Here is a 21986-nt window from a genome sequence, read left to right on the forward strand (position 1 = left end):
TACACCTGAAACTAACACAGTATTGTAAATCAATTATAGTTAAATTTAAAAAAGCAATCAGAAATGATCATACTAAGTGAAGTAAGTCAGAAATAGAAAGACAAATACCATATGATATCACTTACATGTGGAATCTAAAATACAACACAAATGAACCTATCAATGAAACAGAAACAGAATCAGGGACATAGAGAATAGACTGGTGGTTGCCATGTTGGGGGGCGGTGGGAGAAGGTTGGATTGGGACTTTGGGATTAGAAGACGCAAACTGGTATATATAGAATGAATAAACAGCTAGGTCCTACTGTATAGCACAGGGAACTATATTCAATATCATGTGATAAACCATAGTGGAAAAGAATATGAAAAAGAATGTATATATATGTATAACTGAGTCACTTTGCTGTATAGCAGTAATTAACATGACATTGTAATTCAACTATACTTCAATAAAAAATAAATTAAAAAAAAAGAAGGAAAGTCCTGCTTGCAAAGTTGGCCCTTGACTGGCATCTGGGAACTTAGATTTTGGGAGAGTTCCCACAATTTCCCTGATAAGAATGGCTCATGGTGTCTAAACTGTACAAACAATGTGGTTTATGCTGACCACCTGCTTTCCTTCTGAGAGTCTGGATACATGGGTGCATGTTAGGTAGAGGGTGCCTGTGTGACTAGACTCCGGTAAAAACCCTGGGCATTGAATTTGCAATGAGCTTACCTGGTAGATGACATTGTTGTACGACTCATTGTTGGAGGATTTAAGCATGTCCTGTGTGCCTTCCTTGAGAGAGAACTCTTAGAAGCTCGCACCTCCAGACTTTACCCTATGTGCCTTTTCCCTTTGCTGATTTTGTTTTGTATCCTTTAGTTGTAATAAAATATAGTCATGAGGATGACTATATGCTGAGTCCTATGAGTCCCAATGAATCATTGAAACTGGGGGTGACCTTGGGGACACCTGGCACACCTGGATTGGATCCTGGAAAAAAAAAGGAGGCCATTAACGTAAACATTGGTAAAATCCAAATAAATCTGTGGTTTAGTTAATAGCAATGAACTAATGTTAGTTTCTTAGTTTTGACAAACATACCATGGAAATGTAAGATGTTAACAGTGGGAAAAAGGGCTGAGGGGTAAATGAGACCTCTCTGTACTATCTTTGTAACTTCCTTGTAAATCTAAAATTATTCCAAAATAAAAAGTTTATTTAAAAAACACTCAAACTGAATGCTTTGGAAATTAATGAAAAATAACATACCACTCATCCTAAAGACACATAGAGAAATTATCCAAACTGAAATACAAAGAGAAAAATGAGAGAAGGAGAGAGAGAGAGAGAGAAAGCTAGCTAGCTTTATTTGCTATGGCCAGAGGGGGGGCCAGAGGGACGGATTACAATTAAAATCAAAAATCAGACTCAGGACCTGATTGTGAGAGTAGCAGAATTTAAAAGAAGGTTGAATTCATAACCCATAGCATAATGTAAAGTCAGGACTCTGCAGGGGAAAGAAGGAGACCCTGAGACCTAGGATGATGGGGATATCTGGGTGGATACTCTTGAGAACTTTGAGCTGATAGATTCACCTCAATCCTCTGGACTGACAGAAGTGGTGTGCTTGCCCCTGCTAGAGAATAGTGACCTCCCTTTGCCCGAAGACCATGGAGAAGCCTCATCTGAGGAAGATGCCTTCCAAAATGCTACTTTCCCTTTCAAGATTTCCCTTTTGATCCAGAAATAACCAAACCACTGTTTTCCCTGCTGACCTCAATCCTTATTCACTTAAGTATTGGGAGGAGGTCATGTTCATTAATCTTTTGCGAGGGAGAAAAAGAAAAAAAGATTTCCCACAACCCCCTTCAGTTTTTCTAGACCAATAACTAGAGTCAAGTTTCATCATGTCTTGACTGGGGAAGCACTGTCCCTGTTTTGGAATAAAAAGGGTTATTCACCAAATACGGACTGGCAGAGTTGGAAGAACATACCTGAGGATGGATCTTGGTGTATGTTCAGAGCAAGTGGTGTGAGGTAAGGATGTAGATTTGTTGAGTATAAACCCAAAATAATAATAACAACAACAAAAGCACCTAAAGAGACAGAATTTAACTGAAATTGATGAGATTATTTTGTTATCAGGGAGACTGGGGCTCATAAGAGGTTGTACAACAGAAATTTTGCACACCAGAACTTGTGGGCTGCCATTGACATATCTTTTACTTCTTCAATAACTTCATTAGGTGAAGTAACAATGAACAGTCTTTGTATCTTCTTGTTTCTAACACAGGGCCTGGCTCTTAGTGACTATTAAAAATTTTGTTAACTGGATTCACCAAGAGACTGAGTATATGCACAGATGAGTAAATACCCATAGATTCTTTTTTTTTTTTTTTGCAGTACGTGGGCCTCTCACTGCTGTGGCCTCCCCCGTTGCGGAGCACAGGCTCCAGATGCGCAGGCCCAGCGGCCATGGCTCACGGGCCCAGCTGCTCCGCGGCATGTGGGATCCTCCCGGACCGGGGCACGAACCCGTGTCCCTTGCATCGGCAGGCGGACTCTCAACCACTGCGCCACCAGGGAAGCCCAACCCATAGATTCTTGAACATGCTTGCTATTAAAGATGTGGAGGAGCTAAAGGAATCTCTTTAAAATGTGAATAGTTTCCAAAGACAAATCCTCAGACCTTTGCTCTTATCTCAGTACAATCTCCTCTACAATATCTCTTCTTCAAATACTACGTAACTCCTAAACTGTTCCACTGCCTGGTCTGCTTCTTAATATATGTCATGCACACTGCTGTCAGATTACTATCTGGAAACTCTTTTTTGTATACTCCTCTGCTGCTCAAAATCTTTAAATGATTATCTAGTGCCTTATGTGATAAAATTAAAAATTCTTAGCTTGCTCCTTAAGGCTCTTCCCAATGTTTCCTCCTATCTCTATCTACCCTTGTTTTCCATTCCAACACTAAGCCTTAATCCTAGACAAATTCACCTAGAAAGTCTCCAAACATATCCTGAACATCCTAGGTTCAATGGTTTTTGAAAATCAGCTCCTTTCACCTGCTGATGTTTCCTCCTTATTTGTGAACCTATCTTTATGATATAAAATGCAGCAACCTTTCTGAACTATTCCATGTATAATGGTTCTCTCTCTTTTGTATCAAGTCTTTACACAGAGGTTGTAAAATGGTCTTGTTTAGCCCATTATTAAAAATGTTGAAGTAATTCTTAACATTAAAAAAAATCATTGAGGGCTTCCCTGGTGGCGCAGTGGTTGAGAGTCCGCCTGCCGATGCAGGGGACACAGGTTCGTGCCCCGGTCCGGGAAGATCCCACATGCCGCGGAGCGTGTGGGCCCGTGAGCCATAGCCGCTGAGCCTGCGCGTCCGGAGCCTGTGCTCCGCGACGGGAGAGCCACAGCGGTGAGAGGCACGCGTACCGCAAAAAAAAAAAAAAAAAAAATCATTGAAAAACTTGAAACTCTAGTAGAGCCCACACTTCAACAAATAGCTTAAGTTTACTGGTAGGTGCCATGCACTGTTTGGTTGGATTTGAAAAGTATTTACTGAGCACCTATTACTTGCTGGACACTGTTTTAGATGCTGGGGGTACAGCAGTGAACAAAAATAATCATGGAGTTTATAGTCTAAAGAGGAGAGACAGAAAACATAATTCTATATTAGGAAGTGATAAATGCCATAGAAAAATAAAACAGGGTTAAGAGGGTTTGGGAGCGTGTGGGTGGGAAGGGTGCTTGCACTTACACACTCATTTCAATACCTGGCTGTCTCCGATGGGAATTTGAGTTTGTGACCGCGATTGCATATCAGAACCGTCATGTACTGTCACGTATATGCTATACACTGTCCCCATAAAACTGTCAGCAACTTGAAGGCAGGGACAGTAGAGCAGTGTTTTCAGTGTAAGAGCACGATGGAAAGCGAAAAGTGAGGAGTCCCGATTTCCACGGTGATTATTCTGGCGGGGTTTAGGCGCCGAGGAGAGTGTAACCCCAGAACCGCCAGGAGCGGAGCCAAATCCTTCGCCGACTCTCGAAACCAGTGAGGCTCCATCCGTTTCCAGGGCAACGGGACTGTGACGCGAACGTAGCCGCGGGCCCTCAGCCGCGTGGGACTAGCCCATATCTTAGGAAGAAACTAAACTGGAGGGAACTTGGCCGTCGGAACCAGCAGCCCTACGCAGGGAATCCCAGAACACCTCGCCCCCTGCAGAACTGCCGCCGGCATTGCAGCTTCCGGTCCTGTGGCGTCGCCAAGTTATAGGCTCGACAACTTCCGGCCTTGAAGGGCCCCCCTCCATGGCTTGCCGGGGTCCTAGCGATGGAAAGGTGGCCTCGGCGGCCGCCTGACCCCTACGGGGGCTTCGGATCCGGGTTGCCGCCTCCTCCCGGAGGGCGGCGGCTACAGGGCCGCTGAGAAGATGCCCGCGGCTGGTGGGACCTCATACCGGAAGGAGAGGTCGGGGCGGAGCGCAAGGGCGGAGCGCGGACCTGGAGCTGGTCCGTCAGGCAGGAGTGGGGCAGGTGCGGTGGCGGAAGTGCCGGACGCGACTGGAGCCGAGCCGTCTAGGAAGCCGGGGCTGTGGGTACCCCAGCCCGGAGCAGCTGCAGAGACTCATCCTGACCGCAGCAACTCGGGCTCGGGCGCCGGCGAGATGCCTCTGTTCACCGCCAACCACTTCGAGCAAGATGTGGGTAAGTGCTGGGTCGGGGCGCCAAGCCGTTGTTTGTTGTGCTAGAAAGTGGGCGGTGGCGACTCCGGGGACTGGAAAGCCTAGCAAAGCGGGAGGAGGGTGCGGCGTCGCCGCTGCCTGGCAGCCGGGATTTTTCTGGGGGCAACCTCGGCGCGTCCCTAGCTGCCAGGGGAGTGTCCCCAGCCCACCTGAGGTTGGGGACCCCGAAAGAGGACCGTTCCCCTTGCCGGGCACAGGAATAGGGAGGAGCCTGGGGTTCTCTGGAGACCGAACTAATTGAGCAATTGCGGAGTTGATGACACAGAACTTCCAGCTCCCTCTAGAGCTGGTTGAGTCTTGTGTCCCCCCCCTCCCCACTCCCCCGCCCCGCGGTTAAAAGTGATGCAGCAGACCCTGTTGTCCAGGGCAGCTCAGCACTTACAGAGACTTCAACTTGCCCCGGTTAAATAGGAAGAACCTATTTTATCTCGCTTATATATAGATGCGTCCAACCCCTGATCGCACGGCTTCAGGATTTATTTATGATAGTTGGAAGTGTTACACTATCCATGGATAGTGCAAGTTCTATAAGGTGTTCTGCCTTAGGGTATGAAAAGGAAAACCCCAGGATTTCAAAACAGTCCAGAACACCTGTTTTACTTCTTGGGGGGTCGTCAGTGACTATGGAGTGAGAAAAAGATGGATTGGGTATGAGAACTTAACTTGTGGCTTTAGAAAAACAGTAAACCAAGCTGGCTAAAATAAATATTTTTGTAGCAGTAGTTAATTCTAGGTAGAGTTTTAGGATTTAGTGGAATGAAAAAAACGCATGGCTGCAAATTGCCAGTTATACAGAATATTGCACCTGTTTCATAGTTACAATTTTCTAATTATGGGGAAAGTTTAGAAAGTGCCCTATTTTGGTATATTATGTGATTCCAAAAATGTGTTCAGAAGTCAAATATGATGTATAAGTACCTTCCTTTCGCAGAGAGCTAAAAAACTTTATAGATTTTGACCCTTAGATAGTCTTCAAATATGTATTTCCATAATTTCATTCAACTTTTTTCTTGGTAGTTTAACATTGCTGACTGCTATAAATCTAGGAAGCATAATGTTGAGGTTCACAGCGTCTGCTTTTGGAACACCTAATGATGTCTTCCTTTGCTGCAGTGAGACCTTCACTTTTTATTGTTGTGAAGACTTTAATTTTGTCATAGTGGAAAAAAAAGGCAAAATAGAATAAGACAAATGATTTTCAAACTTAACAACTGTGGAACTCTTCAAGGGAGATCTTTCCTGGAAGCCCATTGTTTTCTGATTGACAACTTCTCTGGTGAAAGTAAGCCAAGTTGCTTTTCTAAACCTCCCCCTCAGTGTCTCCTGAGGTTCCTACATGGTTTAGTGGATCACAGTTTAGTTCCACTGTAGTAAAAGAAGCACTGCTGTTCAGACATAAAAAAAAAAAAATACTGTGTATAGATTATTTCATGGGCAGTGCCATCAGCCAAAGCTTCAAGTACTTGTTAACTCAAGTATGAGTTAACTCAAGTATGACTGACTGAAGTCAGTTTCCAAAAGGCAGTTTAAGATAAAATAGAAAGTTTGATTGTAACCTCTTTTAGGCAAGTGGTTGGAATTAACAGAAAAAGTGGCATGAAATACTAAGGATTTCAAATTGGCTTTATACATCTATCATAGAAGAAGAATTATATATTGCACTTTTCAAAACTTAAAGCCCCTGTTAATTTGAAATACAGTAGTTAATATGACGATCAAGTCATTGTTTAACTTGAGATGCCCACAGGAATGGTCCTTTGCAGTGTCATTGTCCTTTTCATCTTTCTTTGATTCAGTCAGATTTTTATTACCATTGTTTCTTTTTTGTCATAGCTTTGTTTACCTTTCATTCAACAAACAGGCTTTGAGTGATTACAAAGTGTGTGTCAGACAGTGTGTATCAGACTTTGGGAGCACAAATTTAATAAATAAACTGGGTTCCCTCAAGGAACTCTCAATCTAATGGAGGACTCGTACACACATAAAAAGATAATTGTATTTTTTACACCATATTACGATACTAGAAATACAGGAGATGCTTTACATTCTCCCTCTATTTAAAACAATCATCTTCCCTGAAGAGAAGACAAGGACCTTCAGGCAGACACTTTATTTGTAAAAGTGTTGACACTATCCTCTCTCTTCCCCTGCTTTCCTGATAGCACTTACACCTGCAGGAAGTGACCATCTCTTACTATATGTATGGTTTGGTCATTTTTATAATTAACTGTAAAGTTGAAACTACATTCCTTTGGTCGATGCAGTCTCATCAGAGGGTGAACAGCGTTTCTGACATCATTCATGTGGGGAAGAAATCCTTTTCTCAGACCCTGAGACTCTGAGAAAAGGCTGTAGTGACTCAAGATGTCTAGGAAGGCACTCATAAGTTGATGATGGTATATGACTTGTCAAATGGTAGCCGGTCAAAGGCTAAGAGGTAAGGAACTCTGGCAAGTTCCTGTTTTTTTTCTTGGAGTCAGAACCTACAAATCCTGAAAGGTATGCTAGGTATGGTAGCATTAGAACTCTTTAAATATTTATTGGATCGCTTCTCGGCCTTTTGATCGGCTAAGATCAAGTGTAAATATTTATTGGATTTCTTCTAATATGGGTTTATTGTTTGTTTTGTTGAATAAAATTCCTTTGAATCTGTGCTGAGAAAAAAAGAGAAAATATCCACACACATCCCCCCTCACCCCGGCCCTGATTCTTATCTTGAAGGGGAGTGTAGGTTTCCTAAGGTAGAGAGCCGGTTTGGGGCAGCCTTTTTAGGAGATCCCAAGGAGAAAGTAAAACATGAGGGACAGAGCCACAATAGGAAGATTTAGTGGTAGTGTATAAAGGGCAGACAGATGTCATTTCCTTATATCCTGTACCGATTTTTCCAGTCTCACTACATTGATTCCTGAGTCATGGCTGTCTGTTCTGCTCCATAACCCCAGTTCTTATTTGCGTGTCTTTTTTCTCCTTACTCAAGCCAGGCAATCTTTCTTGCCAGTTTCTGTCTCTGTGCCATTTACTACTATTCACTGATAGATTTTTGCTTTTTTCAGCAATACTTGGTATCTCCTTTCTTACAGATAAACTTACTTGTGTCCCACAGAGCTGAGCTCAAATTCTACTTCTACAAAAACTCTTTTCACACAGTGGATTGAAGTATGAACTTTATCTTAAAAGGAGACTTTTCCAAGTAAAATTTGAATGCATGTATTGCTATGTCTTTGGCTTGTGTTTAGTCAAATAACTTGACAGTGAGCAGCTTGGAGTTTTTGATAATGGAATCGTTTTCTCCAATGAAATTTTACAAGAAACCCTAATATAAAAATAGATATTGGGCTTCCCTGGTGGCGCAGTGATTGAGAGTCCGCCTGCCGATGCAGGGGACACGGGTTTGTGCCCCAGTCCAGGAAGATCCCACATGCCACGGAACGGCTGGGCCCGTGAGCCATGGCCGCTGAGCCTGCGCATCCAGAGCCTGTGCTCCGCAACGGGGGAGGCCACAACAGTGAGAGGCCCGCGTACTGCAAAAAAAAAAAAAGATATTGATGGCACTCTGGTAATACAAATTTACTTTATACACTTAAATATATTACATTTACATAGTCATTAAGGCAATTCTTGAACACATGAGGTTGTTGCAAAAAAATTAAAATAACTTTGGTTTTAGGTGAGAATGACAGCTGTAACAGCCAGTTTTTTTCCTATACTTTCTTTTGCTTACATGGTACCAAAAATTTCTAATACCTAGTCCTAATTAAAATAGTTACAAATTTTAATTAATATATTTTGTAATTTTTTAAACAATGAAAAATTTTTAGCATAAAGTACAGAATATAACATAAACTCCTATTCCTGTCAGTCACCTCTGTCAAGTCCTAACATTTTGCCACACTTCATTCTTTTTTTTTTAAAGAAAACATTCAAAATACAGTGGAAATTATTACTTTTATTTATTAGCTACCTGATACTATTCTTTTTCCTCTCTTCTCAGAGTTAAACACTCTAAAAAGATAAAAAAGTCTATTTTATAATATATACTATACATACAAATATACTATATGTATTGTTTTGCATGTTTTTAAACTTCATAAAAACTAATATTCTCTGTAGTCATTTGCAGCTTGTCATTTAGCATTTTTTGTGAGAGTTATTCATGTTGATGTTTGTAGCTTTAGTTCATTAATTTTAAGAGCTATGTGATATTCCACATTTTTTTAACTCATTCTCCTATTAATGAACATGAAGTTTTTTGCAGTTTTTTGCTATCACAGACAACACTGCAGTGAAAGTTATTATCCACGTTTTCTTCTTCACAAGAGTGAGAGATTCTCAAGGGATTGTATCTTGAAGAGGAATTCTTTTTTAAAAATGCATATAGTGCAAAGTTGCAAAATGTTAAATAATACAGAATTGTTCTTCTAAGTGTTTGTGGGAGATTTTACTCCCACCAGCAGTGGAAGTGAAGTCCCTGTTGTTCCACAGTCTCACTGACGCTGGGTATTGTCAGACTTTAAAATTTATGCCAATTTGATGGGTGTGAAATAGGGCATTGTTTTCCATTTATTTCAGCTTCATTGCAGTTGAGCATCTTTTCATATGTCTCTTGGTCAGTTTTCTTTTTGTATAAATTGCCTGCTCCTTACTTTCATGTACTTATTATTCTGTTGGATTATTTTTTCTTATTGATTTTTAAAGTTTCACATGCGTTCTCTACTAATCTTTTGTTGTTTATGTGAATTGCAAATATATATCCTTGTCTGTTGCTTCTTTTTTTCTTTTTGTGCTGCCTTTTATTATTAAGAAGATTGAAGTTTCGGTTTAGTAATATTGTCTTTCTCCCTTGATTTTATTTTCTTGTTCAAGAAAAGCTTTCTCTCCTCCTTGAGTCTATAAGGATCTTGTTATGTTTTCTTCTGAAAGTTTTATTGAAGTTTTGATTTTCACAGTTAGGTCTTTAGTCCACCTGGACTTGGTCTTTATGTAAGGTCTAAGGAGAGATTTGATTGGATAGTCAATTCACAGTAGACAATTATCAGTTGCCTAATCACCATTTATTGAATTATCTATCCTTCCCCCACTAGTTTGGAGCACTTTCTCCTTCATATAGTAAATCCCTTTCCTTGTATGAGGTCTGTGTCTGTGCTTTCTGTTCTACACTGTTCTTTTTATCTATCCTGTACCAATACCACATTCTTAATGTCATTGGCCTTTATAGGTGGTAGGGCACGCCCCCTGTCTTGTTTTTCTTCATTTTTATACTCTTAGCTGTTTTTTGCCTTTTTTCTTTCATATGGGTTTACTATCAGATTAGTAAAATCATAAAAGGGAATTTCTTTTATGTTCTTTTAGAATTTGAGAAGACATTGTAGTTTATATTTTTGATTCATATGCACTGATGATGTTGATAGTTAATAATACACTTTTTATTTCCTGATAATAATGTTTAGTTCTAATCTTACTTAGATTATATAGTTGACCCTTGAACAACTCGGGGGGTTAGGGGTGCTGACCCCCTGTACAGTTGAAAATCCATGTGTTAACTTTTGACTCCCCCAAAACTTAACTACTAATAGCCTACTGTTGACTGGAAGCCTTACCGGTAACAGTCAGTTAACATGTTTTGAAGGTTATGTGTATATCTACATATATTTTATACAATTCATGACATACTTTTTTCTTAATTTTTTTGATATTTCTAGGCTACCCGGTTTGTCTGCAAGTTTTTTCTAATTGTTACAAATCTCCAAAAATTTTTCCAATATAGTTATTTTTAAAAATCTGCATATTAAGTGGATCTCTGCAGTTAAAACCCATGTTATTCAAGGGTCAAGTGTAATTGTAAAGTTAGGTAAGAGAGCAAGAGGATGATTTTTCTACAAGTAAGTATACACATACTACTATTGTCCCTTGAGGTGGAAGGGAAAGGGAAAGAACTTTTTTTTTAAAAATATTATTGCCTTATTAGGCTCTGTAACTTTACTTGATAGTGAATAAATGTTTATATTGAGTATAGGGATTGAACCTAAGAAGGTCTATATGACAGATATCAGACATTGCCCCCTGAAAATTATTGACATTTTGAAGCTGCCATCTACTTATTTTTAGCTCATATTACTTCAACTTCATATAAAAAATTTGTTGGTACATGGTGGTGTAATTTTAAGAATTTTAGCCATTCTAGTGGCATCTCTTTGTGGCTTTAATAAGTATTTATTTATCTAATCTTTAATATAGTTATTCACTAAATTAATATCCTCTTTTTTGAAATATCTGTTTAAGTTTTTCACCCATTTTTCTTTTCACTTAATTTTCACAACTCCTCTTTTAAGCATGGCAGCCATTTTAATTTCCATTTTACAGATGAGAACATGGATTCAGATTTGAGTCAGAGCTGAGGTGAACTACCTAGCAACCTTAAGCTAATATGTAAGTTTCAGAGCTGGGAATAGAGAAGGTGGGCCTTCAGTGTTAGTGGGTGACGTGTGTACTCCACATGTGCATAATGATTTCCTCAGTCTGCAGAGGTTATGTGGTCATCTGCCCAACCTAACTGCTTTTGATTCTCCATCTGTGATGTTTTGGCGTGTTAGTGGCTACTTTGAGACTCATTTTTCCTTTTCCCCAGCTCTTATTGTGTCTTGCACGTGAAGCTTCCAGATAGGTCTGTTAAAATAGAAATTATACTTACTACACTTATTCTTCTGCCCTGTTCTGTAATGTAAGGGTGTTTGTAGAAAAGAGCATGCCTGTTCTGTGGAGTTGCGAGGGGGTATGGCTCTCAATGAACAGGATTACAGAGGGCATCTTGGGAGTATCAGACAAGAAGAAAGTGAACTTGTAGGAATGTAAAGGCTGGCTCTAGACCTTTTACCTTTTAAATAGATGATTTACAATATTAGAAGGAAGTAAAAGATGATTTTGATTTTGTTTCTTCCTTTTTCCTATCTGCCCAACTCTCTAAACTCTTCCTAGTCCCCCCACAAATGTTGGTGGTAACATGTGAAATGAAAAAAGAGTAGCAGTCACTCTTCTGTATTCCACCAGAGCAAGAAGTTCTTAAATATGTACATTGTGTTATTAAATGATGCGGTAAATGGAGTTAAGTGTGGCATTGTGTCTGATTCTTTTCTTATAAACAAGAGTTGATCTTGCATTTGTCCTATTCAGTATGTTTAAAATGTTCATGCATAGAGAAACTGAAAACTAACTTGTTGAAAGAGTTAATTTAGCAGTTTTGAACAAAAATTGCACCCAAGAGGCAGATTAATAGAAAATATGCCCTGAGCCAGACTGCCTAGACTGAAATCCCACTTTTACTATTTAGTATCTGTATGATCTTGTGCTAGTTACTTTTCTGTCTCAGTTTGCTCATCTATAAAATGGGGCATCTTCATTGGATTCAATGTAAGTAGTTTAGCGTACGTAAAATACTTTGAAACTATTGTTATTTTTTTCTTTTTTAATTATTTTATTTATTTTTGGCTGTGATGGGTCTTCGTTGCTGTGCGCGGGCTTTCTCTAGTTGCGGCGAGTGGGGGCTACTCTTCATTGCAGTGTGCAGGCTTCTCATTGCGGTGTCTCCTCTTTTTTGCAGAGCACGGGCTCTAGGCATGCAGGCTTCAGTAGTTGTGGCACACTGGCTCAGTAGTTGTGGCTCGCAGGTTCTAGAATGCAGGCTCAGTAGTTGTGGCGCACGAGGCTTAGTTGCTCCGTGGCATGTGGGATTTTCCCGAACCAGGGCTCGAACCTGTGTCCTCTGCATTGGCAGGCAGGTTCTTAACCACTGTGCCACGAGGGAAATCATTGTTATTGTTTTTTAATTAATTATTACCTATCATTCATTACTCAGAGCTGTAAGTAGGCTTTCATTTTAGGAAAAGTAGAATTTATATTATTGTTTTCTCCAGAGTAAACTGAAGATTTGTATCAATAAAAATTTTACCCAAACAAATCAAAGCATTAAATTGGGAGGAGGATTAAATGAGAAAATGTATGTTGAACCCAAGTACTCTAAAATGCTAAGTGTGGTTGTTGTCATTGGAGTCAGAGAAGCAGTGAAATATTTATAATCTGTCAGTTTGAAGTATTGGGCGTTTAATTTTAATTTAACTAAATTAACTTTTAGTTAATTTTAATTTAACTACAGAAGAATTGTGTGGTCTAGAAATTTAATAACAAATATGTATTTAATAGTGTAAACATGTAAGATTTATAAACTAGAAAAAATTGGCTGTTCTATATTTTCAAGTAATTATTTAGTTTATAATGAATTGGTACAAAGAAAAAGCATTTTTATATCTTTAGTAAAAGCTGTCAGCTGTGGTTTCCTGTTAGATACCAAAATGAATTTTACTTATTTACTTGCTTTCCATTTTCTAGTTTATTTCTTCTGGGAAAAAAAAAATTCATTTTTTTTTTATTTTTTTTTTGCCAGTTTTCCCCTGTTCTTCTACTATAGTTTTAAGGTATAAAAATAGTTGTTTAAAATTAATACATAAGAAGTAATTTTTTCTCTAAGATCTAAGCATTGCTTTAGTCATAGCCCAAGATATTGATATATAGTATCCTAATTATAATAAAATTTTATGTTACCTTCTGTTATAGTCTTAATTATATGTTGTGATTGTTAATGTCCATGTGATTGGCTATTATGTTTGATCTAATACAAATACAGTGTATTCAGAGAACACACTGAGTCTGTTGTCCTAGATTATTTCTAGGTGTTGGTAGTTTTGTGCACATTTGAAGAAATATTTAAACTCTGCTTTAATGTACAGGCAGTCTTCACTTTACATAATTCCAACATGCATGAATTTAGTTACCATGTGTAATTAATTAACAACAATTCCCCAACAACAAGTCTTTAATAACCTGAGCATAGAGCCCAACTGAGCCTGCTTAGATTTTGAACTACAGAACTATGAGCTAATAATGGGTGGTGTTTTAAACCACTAATTTGCATTTGTTACATAGAAAGTTTAAAAACTTAATATACTGAGACTCTTCAGTTTTCTTAAATCTTTTTTCACTGTTCTTCAAATTTGATAACTTTTGTTGACTTTTCTTCATGTTCACTAACTTTTTTTTTTTTTTTACATGTTCAGGTTTGTATCTGAGGTTATATTAACTGTATAATACTGAAACTTTCTTTTTTTACCAAATGACAACCATTTCCTCCATTACTCAAAATTGTATATGAACACATCCCATAGTAGTTGACAGTTAGGACTTTTGACGTAATTGCATTCATTCACTTGCTCATTCATTCATTCTTCAAACATTGAGTAGTCATTTTAATTTACCATAGATTGTGCTTATGTGTTTCCTTTCCCATGATAAATTAACTTTTGAGTAAGGATCACTTTTTTAAATTTTCATTTATTTTTTGGTACAGCAGGTTCTTAGTCATCCACTTTATACACATCAGTGTATACATGTCAATCCCAATCACCGAATTCATCACACCACCACCACCACCACCCCCGCTGCTTCCCCCCTTGATGTCCATACGTTTGTTCTCTTCATCTGTGTCTCAATTTCTGCCCTGCAAACTGGTTCATCTGTACCATTTTTCTAGGTTCCACATATATGCGTTAATATGCAATATTTGTTATTCTCTTTCTGGCTTACTTCACTCTGTAAGACAGTCTCTAGATTCATCTACGTCTCTACAAATGACCCAATTTTGTTCCCTTTTATGGCTGAGTAATATTCCATTGTATATATGTACCATATCTTCTTTATCCATTCGTCTGTCGATGGGCATTTAGGTTGCTTCCATGACCTGGCTATTGTAAACAGTGCTGCAATGAACATTGGGGTGCATGTGGTTTTGTTTGTTTGTTTGTTTTTGTTTAATACAGCAGCTTCTTATTAGTTGTCAATTTTATACACATCAGTATATATATGTCAATCTCAATCACCCAATTCAGCACACCACCATCCCCACTCCCCCGCGGCTTTCCCCCCTTGATGTCCATACGTTTGTTCTCTACATCTGTGCCTCAACTTCTGCCCTGCAAACTGGTTCATCTGTACCATTTTTCTAGGTTCCACATACATGTGTTAATATACGATATTTGTTTTTCTCGTTCTGACTTACTTCACTCTGTATGACAGTCTATAGATACATCCATGTCTCAACAAATGACTCAATTTCGTTCCTTTTCATGGCTGAGTAATATTCCATTGTATATATGTACCACATCTTCTTTATCTATTCGCCTGTCGATGGACATTTAGATTGCTTCCATAACCTGGCTGTTGTAAATAGCGCTGCAGTGAACATTGGGGTACATGTGTCTTTTTGAATTGTGGTTTTCTGTGGGTATAGGCCCAGTAGTGGGATTGCTGTATCATATGGTAATTCTATTTTTAGTTTTTTAAGGACCCTCCATATTGTTCTCCATAGTGGCTGTATCAATTTACATTCCCACCAACAGTGCAAGAGGGTTCCCTTTTCTCCACATCCTCTCCAGCATTTGTTGTTTGTAAATTTTCTGATGATGCCCATTCTAACTGGTGTGAGGTGATACCTAATTGTAGTTTTGATTTGCATTTCTCTAATAATTAGTGATGTTGAGCAACTTTTCATGTGCTTCTTGGCCATTTGTATGCCCTCTTTGGAGAAATATCTATTTAGGTCTTCTGCCCATTTTTTGATTGGGTTGTTTGCTTTTTTAATATTGAGCTGAATAAGCTGTTTATATATTTTGGAGATTAATCCTTTGTCCATTGATTCGTTTGCAAATATATTTTCCCATTCTGAGGGTTGTCTTTTCATCTTGTTTGTAGTTTCCTTTGCTTTGCAAAAGCTTTGAAGTTTCATTAGGTCCCACTTGTTTATTTTTCTTTTTATGTCCATTACTCTAGGAGGTGGATCAAAAAAGATCTTCCTGTGATTTATGTCAAAGAGTGTTCTTCTTATGTTTTCCTCTAAGAGTTTTATAGTGTCCTGTCTTACATTTAGGTCTCTAATCCATTTTGATCTCTAATCCATTTTGAGTTTATTTTTGTGTGTGGTGTTAGGGAGTGTTCTAATTTCATTCTTTTACATGTAGCTGTCCAGTTTTCCCAGCACCACTTATTGAAGAGGCTGTCTTTCTCCATTGTATATCCTTGCCTCCATTGTCATAGATTAGTTGACCATAGGTGCATGGGTTTACCTCTGGGCTTTCTATCCTGTTCCTTTGATCTATAGTTCTGGTTTTGTGCCAGTACCATATTGTCTTGATTATTGTAGCTTTGTAGTATAGTCTGAAGTCAAGGACTCTGATTCCTTCAGCTCCGTTTTTTTCCCACAAGACTGCTTTGGCTATTCAGGGTCTTCTGTGTCTCCACACGAATTTCAAGATTTTTGTTCTTGTTCTGTAAAAAATGGCATTGGTAGTTTGATAGGGATTGCATTGAATCTGTAGATTGCTTTGGGTAGTATAGTCATTTTGACAATATTGATTCTTCCAATCCAAGAACATGGTATATCTCTCCAACTGTTGGTATCATCTTTAATTTATTTCAACAGTGTCTTATAGTTTTCTGCTTACAGGTTCTTTGTCTCCTTAGGTAGGTTTATTCCTAGGTATTTTATTCTTTTTGCTGCAATGGTAAATGGGAGTGTTTCCTTAATTTCTCTTTCAGATTTTTCATCATTAGTGTATAGGAATGCAAGAGATTTCTGTGCATTAAATTTGTATCCTGCAGCTTTACCAGGTTCATTGATTAGCTCTAGTAGTTTTCTGGTGGCGTCTTTAGGATTCTCTATGTATAGTATCATGTCATCTGCAAACAGTGACAGTTTTACTTCCTCTTTTCCAATTTGTATTCCTTTTATTTCTTTTTCTTCTCTGATTGCCGTGGCTAGGACTTCCAAAACTATGTTGAATAAGAGTGGCGAGATTGGACATCCTTGTCTTGTTCCTGATCTTAGAGGAAATGCTTTCAGTTTTTCACCATTGAGAATGATGTTGCTGTGGGTTTGTCATATATGGTCTTTATTATGTTGAGGTAGTTTCCCTCTGTGCCCACTTTCTGGAGAGTTTTTATCATAAATGGGTGTTGAATTTTGTCAAAAGCTTTTCTACATCTATTGAGATGATCATATGGTTTTTCTCCTTCAGTTTGTTAATATGTTGTATCACATTGATTGGTTTGCATATATTGAAGAATCCTTGCATCCCTGGGATAAATCCCACTTGATCATGGTGTATGATCCTTTTAATGTGTTGTTGGATTCTGTGTGCTAGTATTTTGTTGAGGATTTTTGCATCTATATTCATCAGTGATATTGGTCTGTAATTTTCTTTTTTTGTAGTATCTTTGTCTGGTTTTGGTATCAGGGTGATGGTGACCTCATAGAATGAGTTTGGGAGTGTTCCTTTCTCTGCAATTTTTTGGAAGAGTTTGAGAAGAATGGGTGTTAGCTCTTCTCTAAATGTTTGATAGAATTCACCTGTGAAGCCATGTGGTCCTGGACTTTTGTTTGCTGGAAGATTTTTAATCACAGTTTCAATTTCATTACTTGTGATTCGTCTGTTCATATTTTCTATTTCTTCCTGGTTCAGTCTGGGAAGGTTATACCTTTGTAAGATTTTGTCCATTTCTTCCACATTGTCCATTTTATTGCCATAGAGGTGCTTGTAGCAGTCTCTTAGGATGCTTTGTACTTCTGCGGTGTCTGTTGTAACTTTTCTTTTTTCATTTCTAATTTTATTGATTTGAGTCCTCTCCCTCTTTTTCTTGATGTGTCTGGCTAATGGTTTATCAGTTTTGTTTATCTTCTCAAAGAACCACCTTTTAGTTTTATTGATCTTTGCTATTGTTTTCTTTGCTTCTGTTTCATTTATTTCAGCTCTGATCTTTATGATTTCTTACCTTCTACTAATTCTGGGTTTTGTTCTTCTTCTTCTAGTTCCTTTAGGTGGAAGGTTAGATTGTTTATTTGAGATTTTTCTTGTTTCTTGAGGTAGGCTTGTATAGCTGTAAACTTTCCTCTTAGAACTGCTTTTGCTGCATCCCATAGGTTTTGGATCGTTGTGTTTTCATTATCATGTGTCTCTCGGTATTTCTTGGTTTCCTGTTTGATTTCTTCAGTGATCTCTTGGTTATTTAGTAACATTTTGTTTAGCTTCCATGTGTTTGTGTTTTTTACGTTTTTATCCCTGTAATTCATTTCTAATCTCATAGCGTTGTGGTCAGAAAAGATGCTTGATATGATTTCAATTTTCTTAAATTTACTGAGGCTTGATTTGTGACCCAAGATGTAATCTGTCCTGGAGAATGTTCCATGTGCACTTGAGAAGAAAGTGTAATCTGCTGTTTTGGGATGGAATGTCCTATAAATATCAATTAAATCTATCTGGTCTGTTGTGTCATTTAAAGCTTGTGTTTCCTTAGTAATAATCTGTTTGGATGATTTGTCCATTGGTGTAAGTGAGCTGTTAAAATCCCCCACTATTATTGTGTTACTGTCGATTTCCTCTTTTATAGCTGTTAGCAGTTGCCTTATGTATTGAGGTGCTCCTATGTTGGATGCATATATATTTATAATTGTTATATCTTCTTCTTGAATTGATTCCTTGATTATTATATAATGTCCTTCTTTGTTTCGTAACATTATTTTAAAGTCTATTTTATCTGATATGAGTATTGCTACTGCAGCTTTCTTTTGATTTCCATTTGCATGGAATATCTTTTTCCATCCCCTCACTTTCAGTCTGTATGTGTCCCTAGGTCTGAAGTGGGTCTCTTCTAGACAGCATATATATGGGTCTTACTTTTGTATCCATTCAGCAAGCCTGTATCTTTTGGTTGGAGCATTTAATCCATTCACATTTTAAGATAATTATCGATATGTATGTTCCTATTACCATTTTCTTAATTGTTTTGGGTTTGTTCTTCTAGGTCCTTTTTTTCTCTTGTGTTTCCCACTTAGAGAAGTTTCTTTAGCGTTTGTTGTAGAGCTGGTTTGATAGTGCTGAATTCTCTTAGCTCTTGCTTGTCTGTAAAGCTTTTGATTTCTCCATCGAATCTGAATGAGATCCTTGCCGGGTAGAGTAATCTTTGGTGTAGATTCTTCCTTTTCATCACTTTAAGTATATCATGGCACTCGCTTCTGGCTTGTAGAGTTTCTCCTGAGAAATCAGCTCTTAACCTTATGGGAGTTCCCTTGTTTGTTATTTGTCATTTTTCCCTTGCTGCTTTCAATAATTTTTCTTTGTCTTTAATTTTTCCCAATTTGATTATTATGTGTCTCGGCGTGTTTCTCCCTGGGTTTATCCTGTATGTGACTTACTGTGCTTCCTGGACTTGGTTAGCTATTTCCTTTCCTGTGTTAGGGAAGCTTTCGAGTATAATCTGTTCAAATATTTTCTCAGGTCCTTTCTCTCTCTCTTTTCCTTCTGGGACCCCTATAATGCGAATGTTATTGTGTTTAATGTTGTCCCAGAGGTCTCTTTATTTTATAAATAAAGACAGTCCCAGGCTGTCTTTATTTCTTTTCATTCTTTTTTCTTTATTCTGTTCCGCAGTAGTGAATTCTACCATTCTGTCTTCCAGGTCACTTATCCGTTCTTCTGCCTCAGTTATTCTGCTATTGAGTCCTTCTAGTGTATTTTTCATTTCAGTTATTGTGTTGTTCATTTCTGTTTGTTTGTTCTTTAATTCTTCTAGATCTTTGTTAAACATTTCTTGCATCTTCTTGATCTTTGTCTCCATTCTTTTTCCGAAGTCCTGGATCACCTTCACTATCATTATTCTGAATTCTTTTTTTGTAAGGTTTCCTATCTCCACTCCATTTAGTTGTTTTTCTGGGGTTTTATCTTGTTCCTTCATCTGGTACATAGCCCTCTGCCTTTCATCTTGTCTATCTTTCTGTGAATGTGGTTTTTGTTCCACAGGCTGCAGGATTGTAGTTCTTCTTCCTTCTGCTGTCTGCCCTCTGGTGGATGAGGCTATCTAAGAGGCTTGTCAGGTTTTCTCCACTGATTCTTTCTGCAGTCTTCAATCTGTTTTAAACCCATTTAGTGAAATATTTTAGTTGAGATGTTGTATCTTCAGTTCTAGGTATACCACTTTTTTAAATAGATCTTTATTGGACTATAATTGCTTCACAATACTGTGTTAGTTTCTGTTGTACACCAAAGTGAATCAGCCATATGCATGCATATGTCCCCACATCCCCTCCTTCTTGAGCCTCCCTCCCATCCTCCCTATCCCACCCCTCTAGGTCATCACAAAGCACCGAGCTTACCTCCCTGTGCTATGCTGCTGCTTCCCACTAGCTAACTATTTTACATTCGGTAGCGTATGTATGTCGATGCTACTCTCACTTTGCCCCAGCTTCCTCTCCCCCCATCCCCCCGCCATGTCCTCAAGTCCATTCTCTATGTCTACGTCTTTATTACTGCCCTGCAGGTTCATCAGTACCTTTTTTTTTTTTTTAGATTCCATATATATGCGTTAGCATATGGTATTTGTTTTCCTCTTTCTGACTTCACTCTGTATGATAGACTCTAGATCTATCCACGTCACTACAAATAACTCAGTTTTGTTTCTTTTTATGGCTGAGTAATTTTCCACTGTATATGTGTGCCACATCTTACTTATCCATTCGTCTGTCGATGGACATTTAGGTTGGTTCCATGTCTTGTCTGTTGTAAATAGTGCTACAGTGAACACTGTGGTACATGTCTCTTTTTGAATTACGGTTTTCTCAGGGTATATTATTCTATTTTTATAGTTTCTATTTTTCTGCTGGGCACTCATCATCTATTCACTTATGACCATCGTTTGCTTTAAGTTCTTGAAAAAAATATATAATACCTGCTTTAAAGTACTTTTTTGCTAATTCTAACATTTGGATTATGCTTTTTTTTTTTTTTTTTGCTGTACTTGGGCCTCTCACTGCTGTGGCCTCTCCTGTTGAGGAGCACAGGCTCCGGACGCACAGGCTCAGCGGCCATGGCTCACGGGCCCTGCCGCTCCGCGGCATGTGGGATCCTCCCGGACCGGGGCACGAACCCGTGTTCCCTGCATCGGCAGGCGGACTCCCAACCACTGCGCCACCAGGGAAGCCCTATGCTATCTTTTTTATTGATTATTTTTATCTTGATTGTGGGACACTTTTTTGCACATCTAGTGATTTTTTTATATTACGCTGGTCACTCCTTATTCTTTGTAAGGAGGCTAGATTATGTTGTCTTCCTTTAAAAGAGTGTTGAATTTTGTTCTGTCAGGTAGTTATATTATTGGAGAATCTTTTAGGTTTTTGTCTGGCTTGGTTTTCTTTGTGAGGTAGGCCTATTTCAATATTGTACTAAATTTTCCGGTACCTTTACTCCTAAGGTGTTTTAGCCTTTCGGGGGTTTCAACTGATAGCCTGAAATGTTCTCTCTACTCTAGTTGGGTGTAGTATTAGTCTTCTTGGGCTGCCATAGCAAAATACCATAGACTAGGTAGTCAAGCAACAGAAATTTGCTTTCTCACAATTCTGGCAACCGGAAGTCCAAGGTCAAGGTCCCAGCAGGGTTGGTTTCTGGTGAGGGCTCTCCCCTTGGGTTGCAGATGGCTGCATTCTCACTGTGTCCTCATATGACCTTGTCTTTGTACGTGTGAGGAAAGACAGTGAGCTCTCTGGTGTCTCTTCTTATGAGGACACCAATTCTCTTGGATCAGGACTTCGACCTTATGACCTCATTTAACCTTAATTACTTCTTTTGTGTCTAGTCTCCAACTACAGCAATGCTGGGGGTTAGAGCTTCAAGGTGTGAATTTTGTGGGGACACAGACATTCAGTCTGTAACAGGAACTTTAAAAGACTCCTTGCATTGCACAACCTTTCAGCCTCATAGTAGGTGATCTGTGCTAGACCTCGTAGAGCCTCACCCTGTGTGGATGTGGGTGTGGGTGTGTATAGCACAGCCCTTGAGCAACGAGGACCCATGATTAAATCCCTGTGCTCAGAAATCTGCTGTCTCCTAGCTGCTTTATTTGAGCTAGTCCTCCTCGTGTTGGGACAGGAAAGTGTTCCCAGGCAGAACACTGGGGCCATCGAGAGGCTCACTTCATATTTCCCTTCCCTCAAAGACCTCAGATGTGCACTGCTTGTTATTCATTTCCTGAACACAGTTGCTTTGTATATTTTGGCCAGTTTTATCCTTGTTTTCGGTAGAATAGCAAATCTGGTACCAGATATTCTGCCATGGTTGAAAGCAGACAAGTCATGAGTTTTTATTTTCAAA

General features: G+C 38.7%; 1 protein-coding gene across 2 annotated transcripts in view; it reads left to right on the plus strand.

The window, feature by feature from the left end:
• The first annotated feature begins 4475 nt into the window (after nt 1-4475).
• Nucleotides 4476-21986, plus strand: part of STAM2 (signal transducing adaptor molecule 2) — a 48566-nt gene continuing 31055 nt past the window's right edge. The window contains exon 1 of one of the 2 annotated variants that reach the window (XM_029225870.1): nt 4476-4711. In XM_029225870.1, coding sequence (XP_029081703.1) covers nt 4672-4711 — 40 coding nt within the window. In that variant the 5' untranslated portion in view covers nt 4476-4671. The remainder of the gene's footprint in view (nt 4712-21986) is intronic. The other variant, XM_029225871.1, reaches the window with a different exon arrangement.

The sequence above is a fragment of the Monodon monoceros genome, unplaced genomic scaffold, assembly GCF_005190385.1.
Source record: "Monodon monoceros isolate NGI ecotype Baffin Bay Population unplaced genomic scaffold, NGI_Narwhal_1 Super_Scaffold_16, whole genome shotgun sequence".
Lineage (NCBI taxonomy): Eukaryota > Metazoa > Chordata > Mammalia > Artiodactyla > Monodontidae > Monodon > Monodon monoceros.